At 34.8% G+C, this 12002-nt stretch overlaps 1 protein-coding gene across 1 annotated transcript; it reads left to right on the plus strand.

Annotated features, from left to right (window-relative positions):
• The first annotated feature begins 4991 nt into the window (after positions 1–4991).
• On the plus strand, positions 4992–11446 carry LOC113506445 (trimethyllysine dioxygenase, mitochondrial-like). The gene is made up of 8 exons (XM_026889300.1): positions 4992–5067; positions 5660–5759; positions 6364–6476; positions 6676–6893; positions 7406–7581; positions 10205–10432; positions 10887–11020; positions 11267–11446. Exons 1-8 carry the CDS (start codon positions 5055–5057, stop codon positions 11401–11403), a joined length of 1119 nt encoding a protein of 372 aa, XP_026745101.1. The 5' UTR covers positions 4992–5054; the 3' UTR covers positions 11404–11446.
• The last annotated feature ends 556 nt before the right edge of the window (positions 11447–12002 follow it).

Consider the following 12002-nt stretch of genomic DNA (forward strand, 5'->3'; position numbering starts at 1 on the left):
CTACGTACTGGTAGGTCCAAAGAAGCAGGGAAAACTACGTCTGTAGTAAAGCGGCGGTAAGTTAGGTCACGTTACAGGTGCCCTGGGGACTAATTTTGTAGGAAACTAGTTTTGTTTTAAACCTTTTGGGAGATTGCCAACCGACCTAACTTATCCTATTCCATATACTGTAACAGTAGTTTCTTTAAGAGCAAAAATATTATGTTGGAAAAAATATTATCTATATTTTGAATCAAGAATACTATATAGTGTTTTAAAAAGTTATCATTTTTTTTGGTGTTGTTAATTAGGTGAAACAATATTACACGCAAAAATTTTGATTTTTTTATATTTCTTGTTATAAAGTTCGTTATCACAACCAGGCTCAGAAAAATCATTAAAAGGCCACTCTAATGTTTATTCTACGCGGGATCGAACCTGCGACACATCTTGAAAATAGGATTGGGTGAACTGACCTCAACCATACTAAAATCATCAGGCTTCAAACACAAATATACTGCAATTAAAAATAAAAACAAAAAAAAATCAGTCAATTCAACAAAAAAAAAACTTTTACATGAACTATTTACATAGACCCCAGATACTATTCAAAAACTTGTTACCATCCATCTGTTTTCCATCCTATAACAACTATTACAATTCAGTAAACCGACCTTATATTTACATAACTAAATAAATCGAGCGAACTACTGAAGCAAATACGCGGCACGAAGTATGTTCGGATTGTGAGAGACGACCAAACATAATAAAACGTTGTTTGTTGGGGGAAATTGAGAGGAGACTAAGAGCACCCTTTTAAGTTAGTTCAAATATCGTGTATCGGTTACGCTTTCCACCCTATTTTCAAGCTGTGCCTTGTATATGTGGATTGTGTACGGTATACAAAAGGGAGGAGAACTTAATAGCTAGCTCTGGTTTCTGTAACGTTGATCTCTTCAATAATATTACGTCATTTAATTAGTCAAAACGAATAGTCAAGCATTATGTGTGCTGTGATTGTTTTTTTTTATATTTTATTGAGCAGACACTGTTGTGATAGTTTACTGCACGGGTAGCCGTGTGGTAAGCTCCATGCTAAACCCACGTTCGGTAGTGAGTTCGGTCCTCGTGTGATAAGTATTTTTATCGTAGTATAGTTCTAAAATTTGATGAACCAATGTTTGTAAACGGGATTAGATTTCTTGGTGCGGGATTCTTTATTTTAAATAAAAATCATTTTGCAGAATCAATTAAATATTTACGCTTACTATCAGATCCCAAGATCACAAATAAATAGTTATTTTTCAACAGATGAATAAATCGTACGAAACTGATTAAATGGACGTATATTTCTTCCAAAATGTTAAAATTAATTTCATCAACATGTTATTTATTTATAAAATTAGTTTCAATCCGTTTGGTAGACAGTCTCCCAATTATTCGGCTCCCATAGTCCCAACTAAACAGCGAGCCTGTTTTGATATAATAACATTAACAATTCAGATCGCAGAGCAAGCCATTTCATTGTAAATCTTAGAGAAGTAAAATTAAGGTTTAATATTAGTTTTATACTGGGGTTCATTAGAATTAAAAGAGTTTTTAGTACATTTTTTGGCGTTTGGTTATTTTTTTTATAAAGCCTGTTTTAGATCCCACAGCTGGGCAACGCCCTTTCTCTTCCAAACCTCTCTATCCTTTGCATTTGCCGGAAATTATTTGATTATATTGTTTTTTTTTAAGCCTCGTTAGAAAACAATATCGTAAAGATATTGTAGCAGGCATTTATTATACACAGAGATAAAAAATGCATAAAAGTAAATATTATTGAAATGTATTTCAATCTTAAATTAAACAAGATAATTTTCATTTAGACAACATTAATTCGTTGCCAACTACCTACATAATTCATTTTGTTTGTAAAATATTGTAAAAGTAATGATGCAATATATTCACTGGTTCTCTTATTCACTTAACAAAAATACTTACGAGCAGGTATAATAGTTCAAACATGAACAAACACACATTTAGTTTAGTATTAGAACCAAAATCTCGTAGAGTCAAAATTCTAGCAACTTCAAATTTCAATTAACTGCATCGTAATTAAATTACACATCTAAAATAACATCGTCTGTATAACAAGACAACTGTACCCTAAATGCGAAGATCTATTGAATTTTAGTTGGTACGAAAGCTATTCTACCACCACTTCAAGTATGCTAGTGGGAATTGTAGGATAGAGGCACCGCTATCTGCCATGTAGAGTGCTATCCCGCTCCCACGACTGCAACAGTTTTATTTTGAGAGGTGGTAGGCCCGCAGCGGGAGCGGTTATGATAAAAGATCGCATGAATCCGCAGCTCTCGAGAGATTGCGTTTAGCGAAATGAAAATCTGTTTTAATGACATTTTTTCGACGTTCGCTAGGATTAAATTTCTTTTTTTTTAAACCGTAACAAATTTTTGTTAACCGAATTCGTTAATGAATTAAATGTGGAAATATTTTTGTGGGAATGTTTAATGCAGTTTCATGTTTTGAGCAACCGCAGCATACTTATTTTAAAGCAGAAGCTGTTACTGCCACTAATTATGAAACACTTTTTCTCGAGTAGCAAATAAATAAAATATGATTCAATCCCAAATATAATTTCTCTTTCTCCTTCTCAAATAAAATATGTATAGAACCTAAGGACATCTGGCTCTATAACGTGGTACTATGTTACTGAAGATCAGATCAGCATTAGTTACCAGAAACGCCGCTAACTTTGACACCAGCAAAGAAGCTTTGAAACAAACAAAAGTTAATAACAATGTTTTTGTCACAGCATATTACGTGTAACAAGGCATTTGAGTGATGGCACGAATCCTAAAATGATTGAGGTAAAAAAGGTAGGTTTAATTCTTAAATTCGTCCCTACCACTTCCCCAAAGGAAATAAAAATGTCAGTCAAAAAAGATATAAACCTAAGGTATCCATTAAAATGGTCCAAAACGATGAGAATTTCCGCAATATACTTTACATGTCACGATTTATGTCTAGAAATCATTTCCTTGGACAGCAATAGTATGTTAAAGCATTTTTCTTAGATAAATCAATGTTATTTTTTTTGAGAAAACAACTCCCGCACTAAGGAAATTAATCCGTGTGTCGCGGGGTGTTTCACAAAAATACAATACACATGCACAAGGACACCCAATTTCATAACATTGACTTGAGAACATGCAGGCTTATTCGAAAAACTGCTTCGTTCTTTACGATTCGGTTTTTCATTTGTTCCTAGAATGGTTATAGTAATATTCAACCAAATCAAGTTCAAGTTGCGATCGAATGACAATACTAATGAAATTAAATTGAATTCTTCCATTTTCAATGGAAAAAGTGAAAGACTCCAAAAATATAACACACAGTTAACATCAAACACCAGAAATCAAATCTTTCATTTGTCTAAATATAAAAAAAAAAAATCCCAAAAATACCACAATAATATGGACTCTAATATGAAACAAGCAAAGCCCATTGTCCAATAATTTTCAAAGTATTCTGAATAGAAACTAATCAAGCTAACAAACTGTAAAAAGGATTGGGCTTCAAAACGCCCGCGGTGGTGAGGAAGGGATTAAACGGTGTAATGTGTTTGCTCAAATGTTTGTACTTGGTTTAACACTCTACGATACGATGTGGAGAACTACTACGCTTCCTCCTTTTAAAGTAAGACTCATGCTATTGCAAAAGGGGCCTAAGAGCTTCTTCTCAATTCCAGGAAATTAACACTCGAGATATTAAGCGGCGTTAGTATGTCCCTGATACATTTATGCGTATTTATAAGCCTCAATTGCTGATAATAAAACATTGGTTAATCTAACTTACATATATCAGTTTGCCCGGCTTTGTGACCAGCATGTCCTGTGACATATAAGCTTCTTCTAGATATATACCTATAGTGACACAAAATCATGTAGATCGTCACTTACAGTTGCAATCACGAATAATAAAATATGTTATTTATAGCTTCTTCAAAAATCAGAGGTTTTACCACTAGGACTTAAACACTCCTCCCGTACCCGCGATTATATTTCTCTATTAAGTGGTGGTAGATCCTCAAATATTTTGAACAGCTATTATTAGAAACATGACGATTCCAGATGATAACAAACAATCATGAGAATGAAACAATAGCATCGTCTGATGGTGACTGCTGCGTTCTTTGAATCGACGTAAATCTTACTGTCAACAATGCAACGTCACAACAAGAATGCGCCTTGATACGTAAAAGTACCAAGTACCACAGTCGCATCGGCACATATAAATGGTGGTAACACAATATTGAGTCTCAAACAAATTAGTATCAATATCAATTATGTAACTGTATCCTTCGCGTCGCGGTACCCTAAGGCATCGCGGCGAAACAATTATAATCAGTTGGTTTATCATCAATACTACAATAATGTTCAGTAATTCTGTGGGGTTGGTTGAGATTTCTTTACATTTATTTAGGGTTATTTCGTTATAAGTTGTTTTCGAAACGGTCTTGATTTGTTATAATACGTTTTTGGAGAGTTTTAGAGTTGTATTGTATTCTTAATTTAGATATATAATTGTTGGCATGGTCAATGACTCATTTTAATTCTTTCATTTTCTTCACAAGTGATCTTATTTGTTAGAGGAATAGTTTACGAAAGATGACGTGCAAGTAAGCTTTTCGGACGTACTAAAAATATACCTAACTATTTTAAAGTCTTTCAATATTGGACCAGTTTCATAGTAAACAGGTTTTAACTTTAAAGATTATGTTTTTTGCAAACTTTTACTTTAAAACGTGTTTATTGTATCCACATCATGCATGACCCAACTATGGTACTGATACTGGACACCAACATTTGATCAAATATTTGGACAATACCTCAATAGGTAGACTGACCGTGAATGACGTAACAACATTTATCTTTATTAAACAAGTCAGTCAACTTTGACCGTCCGGGTAGTGTATCGATAAGATCTGTGAACATTGATCACCATCTCAGTATTATACTAAACTTTGCGGTGAAGTGTTCTCTGTTTTAAACCAGGATTTTTTCGACATGACGAAAGCAAGTGAGTGCTTTTTTTTCTTCTAGTATTTAGATCTTAATCTGTTTTTATTGTTTTTGTCTTTGTCAAGATTAAGTTATTTAGAAATCAGTAATTTATGAGGTTACACTCCCATCGGTATTGTAACATTGAATGAAAATTGTTAAATTATATCAATTTCATTTTCAATAGTGAACTTTTTATGAGGGCACGTAATTAAAAATAAAAGGGCAAATTATTTAAATAAAAAGAAATCTTTATATTTTTTTGTGGTATTTACCTACTTCAACTTAGTAAACCTATCGATGACAATATCATCATTGTCGTTTATTACAAACGATGTATAATTTATTATGACAAATTATTATATCAGCCCATTCTGCTTTATTGTTAAGAAATCCCAAGAATTCTGACTACCAGTACATAAATACTTTAGAAATTAAGTGACCTATTTTTGTCACGATTGAGCACTTTAATATAATCGAAACTCCCAAAAAAACTGTTAGACCTTCAAGTCTAGATTCTTAAATTCAGAAGAAAATCCAATTGGTCTAAACAAACGGAATCTTCGTAGATATCGATCGGTACGATTTCATTAACAGTTTTATTTGCACAGCCATCGCTGGCGCGCTCGCAGTGGACACAGCCCTCGACGTACTCTTTGGAGATGGAAACTCAATCAGATTTGAGGATTGTTGGCTAAGGGACCATTGCAGGTAACTATTATAACATTTGACTAAGCTTTTGTAAGACTACAATGTCCCAATTAAATTGTTTGTTCAAATTCTTCAATGATAAAAAAATATTAAGAAAATCGCAGATTTTTTTTTTGTAAGGGTCAAATTTTTCTTTATAATTCATGACTTTTTTTCTAAAATGTTTTGATTTGATTTCTTTGAAACCCGACTCCCAAGAGAATTTTTAAGCAATGAAAATCCTCGTTAATCCTTGCATTATGTTATTTGCGTTCTTTACAATCAATGTATTATAACTATATAGTAATATCTAGTATAGATAAATAAATCAAATGACGCCTGTAAGCAAAAGAAAATTAATAATAGAATTGGGAATCGATATCAGAATTGTAAAAACAGAGCTTGTACATGCCTAGGTATATAAATAAATACATCGAAACATAAATATTTTCATCGTTTTTTTTAACACACGTTTAAAAATGGAATAAAGCCTACTTAAAATTAAATCGCGCATTCACATCAATTAAAACAATAATATTTAGTTAAAAAAAATATTCATTAGAAATCTAAAAAAGGTTTAGCACCCCTTTTGGCTGTTGTAGTAGTAAACTTAATTCTTTTTCAGGTGTTCATCTTGTTACCACTCAGATACATTCCAGAGAGCTAATCATATACTAGAGATTCCAGATGCAACGATCCTTAATATAGAGAGCAATGAAACGCAAATTGATGTTGAATGTGAGTAAATATAAAATAAATTAAGTTTCTTTGAGTTCATTACAAATTGGAATGCATGAAAGCATTCAGCAAAGGAGTAAAAGTCAATCAATTAATTATTCCAGTCTGTTAAACGAAAGGAACGAATATCTGGCATTCATTCAATACTAGTTTATTTTAAGTGAACATAATGTTTCTTCTACTATTTGCTTTTTTTTAGGGAGTGACAACCATAAATCAACGTACACAGCGGAATTTTTATCCAAATTCGACTACAAAACGTGGAAAGAAAGTAAAAGACTTAAACCTGTATTATGGCATGGAGACATATCGGACAAGATTGCTAAGGTCCATGTCGATGAGTTTCTTAAGTCTGTGGATGGCGCGAAGCACGTCTTCCAGTCACTTCTCGACTACGGCGTCGCATTGATTGAAGGGGTAATAAATTGTTCCTATTGAATCTTGTTCCATGCCCATTTTATGAGTAATTGATAAACTTTAATTCTTTATTATCTGTCATACCTATAATCTATTCAAATTCCTTGAGAGTTTCTCAGAATTTTCAAAAAGTTCGTAGTGTTTGGAATGAGTTTTAAAATTTTTAATGTTAGTATTCTGAAGGGAATTTTCATTTCGTGTCATCTAAAATGTTAATTCATGTTAAAATATTCAGATCATTTATGAAGTCATAAAAATGTTAATTGTCATAGCGATTAGTGAAGTCGTTGTGGACGATTTATAAATGTTTAATACGATTGCTTACATCATAATCATGAAGTAATCTGAGACAATTTTAGTAATTTGTGTGAAAGATGAGAAATAAATGTTCCCTCATTTATTTCTCATTTTTCACATAAATATTAAACTAAAACAAGGTGAAAAATGCAAGCAATATATACTTATTTTGAGTCACTTAGAGTTCAATTTATCATGCCTTAAGCGCTTTACAGGTAGGGGTATCAGAAGAAGCTACAGAGGAAGTCTGTAAAGCTCTTGGTGGAGTCCAGCATACAATATTTGGAGGCATGTGGAAGTTTACCACAAGGGCTGACCACGCCGACACAGCATATACGAACTTACCTTTAGCTGCTCATAATGACAATACATATTTCACTGAAGCTGCTGGGTAAATGATCATATTTATTTATTTTGTTACTTCTTACGTCTTTTTTTATATAGCCTATCTTAGATCCCACTGCTGGCCGCAGGCCTCCCTATTTCTCGTTCCGACGTCTCTATCTTTTGCGATTTCTATCCACGTGCTTCCCGCGCATTGGACTAGATCGTCATCCCACCTTCGCCGCGGATGACCTTTTCGAAAAGGCCCTTATAATAATAATAATATAATTTCTTTATTCAAGTAACCATGACTCAATAATGTTAGTTTTGCTTAAAACTATTGTTAGTAACATTTCATAATTTAATTTAACTTATAAATTAACTTTATTAATTCGAATAACTCACACGGGTCACCGCTGCTTTATCCCATGCGAGACGGCACAACAATGATTTACGTATGAGCAATCCAAACGCCCAGCAATCATAGTCAGGACACTGTTGGAGCTGGCCCGCACCCTGCGCACCAGAGAGGCACATCTCTTTCGCATGGTCGCATAAAAACAATCTACGTGTGCGTCAGCAAACATTCCTGATGCGCTACAGAAGCGAGGCAGCCCCACCAGTATCCTAAACGCGTTATTGTATTGAACGCGGAGAGCGCTGTACGACTTTTGAGTATATCGGGCCCAAAGGCTGCACGTGTAGGAAGAAGTACAGTAAGCTCGAAAGAGTGTGATCTTTACCTGAAGGGAACAACGTGCATACCTACGGGCCAGCATGTTCGCTCAAATCGACAACGCTCACCGCTCCCGTTCAATGTCGTCATCGTCGTGAAGGCTGGGGGTCAATGAGTGACCCAGATATTTAAACTTATACACTCTTTTTAATGGTATCCCATTGAGTGCAACAGGTGGTATGACACTAGTGTTTTTACCCCCAGCCTCGAAAACCATGATTTCCGACTTTTTACAATTATATATCAGGACATGTTGTTCTGCATATCCTTCACAAGGGGCCACAAGTTTTCTCAACCCACAGACCGACGCACTCAGCAGCACCATATCGTCTGCGTAACTAATATTATTGACGCAGACACCATCTATATGGCAACCGACTCTGGTACTGCTAAGTTCCTCAATCAGATCATTAACATAAAGGTTGAAGAGCGTAGGTGAACTTAACCCCCCCTGCCTCACCCCGCACCCCAACCTATATGGTTCAGACAGCTCTCCATTCCAGCGTACATTGTTGATCTGGCTTCCATACCAATATTTAAAGATGTTAAGAAGTTCTTTTGGTAGGTTAGTGTTTTCTCAATATGCCTTATGCCTGTATAAATTTATTTTTTTACTACGCCTTTATTAGTTTGGTAATAATGGTAAAGTAATTCTGTTATGAAAATCGTTTGGCGAATAAAGCCGATGAGGGTTTTAAGACTTGCTTTGGCTAGTACACAAAGGGCCATATAATTACATATCTGTAAGTGAAGCTTTTTTAAGTTATTTTTAAATCGGAAGATGAAAGCAAAGATTTTGAAGCAAGCGTGCTTACGCATAACATTATACTCGTATTTACTTAACAATGTCTTAAGAATTCCTTTTTACAAATCGCCTCTCAAATGAAGGTATATTTTTGGAACGTTTACATCCCTGGAAATAAATTTCTTTGTAATAGAAATGTAATGAAACATTAGAGGCATGTTTTGTGATAAGTAGCCAGCCATTTTAAAAATGTCCGGACCAAAAATGTTAGTACTTAAAATTCTAACGACAAAAATACAATTTGTTTTCAATTTGCCAAAGGAACGCGTTCCATAAGAAACCATTATGATTTACACAAATAATGAAGGTAGTTATTTTTGCAAAGGCCTATTTGTGACCCTCTTTGACTGGGATCCTTTCCGTCATTATTATTTCAGGGTCTATTCGAAAAAGCTTTCGTTTGTTGGTCGCTTTCAAATTCTGGGGGCCTACCGCTGTATATTAAAGTAATATTATTGCGTTTGTGGGAAAGAGATGGCGCTCTATGCTGGGTATTGCGCCGTCACGCTTCCACAACCATCTTATTATTACTTTCGGATGTGGTAGTAGACCCTCTGTTTAGCGATTCGTTTTCGACTCCTCAAGCATTCGACTTCCGTAACAATAACGGTAGGTACTTTGAGTAATAGCTGTATCGTCGAGAATGTCTTTTATGGTATAGACGGAAAAGGAAGTTCTGAAATTCGTCGACGCAGCCACACATCGTTTGATTCGTAAAGATCTTTGAGTTTTCCCTTCGCCGGACAGTTTTATATCTTGTTAAAATGGTTCACAAATAAAATCGTCTGGGCATGAATGAATCGAAATATTATTGTTTTTGGTTTATTTGTTATGGAATAGATACACATTTACTTTAAAGAAAAAATCAGTTTAGTGAGTCTAGTAATGTTAATTTTAAAATGTTGTATATTTTCTAGGGATTTCAGTATATTTGGGTGTTGTAGTACGCAATGACAGATAAATGTCATACATATTATAGCCGTACTATTCAATACAAATAATAGGCATGATGACATTATTTTCCAATATCCCTCAGACAGTTTAATGAATAGTATTGAATACATGAATTGATCATAAGAACTTAGAAACCTGTAAATTCATACTTTATATACCCATTGTTTGTATTCTTGTAATCCTTCTAAATTCCAGCTTGCAAATCCTACACTGCTTAGAGCACACAAACGGGACGGGTGGTGAAACCATACTAGTAGACGGGTTCTATGGAGCGAATCAACTGAAGCAGGAGTTACCTGAAGACTTTAAGTTCTTGACGACTTTTAATGTGGAGGCCGAGTATATAGAAGAAGGACACCATCACACGTACTCCGCACCAGTTATAAGAGTGGATAATGATACAGGGGATTTGGTTCAAATTAGGTAAGAAAGTTTTCTTTGCTTTTTAAATCGTTGAGGAATGATTTAGAGTTTATATTAACAGTCACTTGTATGGTAGCATTACTCTGTTGTACGTTTAATGGGGATACAAACTCAGTCTATTTTTTAAATGTTGCTGTGTTATATATAAATCAATTTCGTTAATCTTGGATTAATAAATCCCTCCCATCGATCAAAGCATTTAATTCCTCGGAGGGGAAATTGTTTGAAAAAAAGAATTGTCATAATTTTGGATGCCCTGCACTAGTAGACTGGATAGCCGAGTGGTATACGTTACCTTTGCATGACGCAAGTTACGCAGACTTCCTAAGTGAGGGAATAGCTTATAAAAAATAATGCTTTTATCGTATAGTCATATCAACGTATCTTTTCACAAAATTTCACAAAATTAGTCTTATCTTATTCTACTGAATAACTAATTAAACCTCTATTTCAGGTTTAACGTGTACGACCGCGCTGCAATGGCTTTTCGAAACAGTAACGACTGCCGATCTTACTATCGCTCTTTAAGAAGCTTGGCGAAACACTATGAAAACATCAATAACCAATGGAGGTTTAAATTAAAACCAGGTAAATGACCAAAAATTGTTTTTTGTTCTAATATTACTTTGATAACCATAGTACTAATTTTAAACTCAGTCATGCATCCTTCTCACAAAAAAAATATACATTCTGATATTATCATCTCCCATTCATTACAAGAAAGCGTTTGAATATGGGCTACCATTAATGACGGCTACTAAACTTACATAGAAACTATGTCATTAGTTAATTTAGTTAGAAACTTTGATGACTAACCTTTTTTGAAACTTGTAGGTACAGTAATGGCGATGGATAACTTCAGAGTGTTACACGGCAGGACTGGCTTCTCTGGCAGTCGCGTGCTCTGTGGCAGCTACGTGGCGCGTTCCGATTGGCTGGACCGAGCCCGAGCCCTTGCTCTCATCCAATGACACGTCTTGAATTAATTGACTACGTGCATTTAATGTGTTGGAGTGTTCCTAATTTATGCTAATTAATAAATGTTTTTTGTTGAATTGGTCTATATTCTTAAAGACTCAAAACAACTATGAACACTCATTGATATGACCGCACGGAGAGCCGAGCGGCTTCGATTCCCGCGTAGGACAAGCATTTGTGTGATCCACGAATGCACAGTCCTACAGTGCTTTTGCCGGTTCGTGGTCTCCACTTTAGGACTCGTCTGCTATTGTCTAGTTATAACGATGACATAATATCATGACATATAGCCTGGTGTCGGACGGACAGCGGACGCTCAGTAGAGGCCTACCGCATTCAACCATTGTGTATGGAACCTTTAAAAGTAAATTCTGTCATTTTGTAAGTAAATTATTTATCCGTCGTTCGTGTTATTGAATTAAGTCAATCATATTACGGTCAGCGACGGGCTCTCAAAACGTCAGTAGCACTTCTGTCACCAAGTTAATTAATAATGATGTTAATAAATACTCATTATTCTACGGGGAATTGATTATTGGTTAGTATAAACGTCAGTATAGGGGATAATGCGAGTAAGGTTAAATTGGAAGCG

This window comes from Trichoplusia ni, chromosome 2, assembly GCF_003590095.1.
Source record: "Trichoplusia ni isolate ovarian cell line Hi5 chromosome 2, tn1, whole genome shotgun sequence".
Taxonomy (NCBI): Eukaryota; Metazoa; Arthropoda; class Insecta; order Lepidoptera; family Noctuidae; genus Trichoplusia; species Trichoplusia ni.

Excerpts from the sequence above, each read along its gene's own strand:
- LOC113506445 (XM_026889300.1), top strand. Across the intron at positions 10,433-10,886 it reads GGGGATTTGGTTCAAATTAG|GTTTAACGTGTACGACCGCG; the intron begins GTAAGAAAGTTT and ends CCTCTATTTCAG. Across the intron at positions 11,021-11,266 it reads GAGGTTTAAATTAAAACCAG|GTACAGTAATGGCGATGGAT; the intron begins GTAAATGACCAA and ends TGAAACTTGTAG.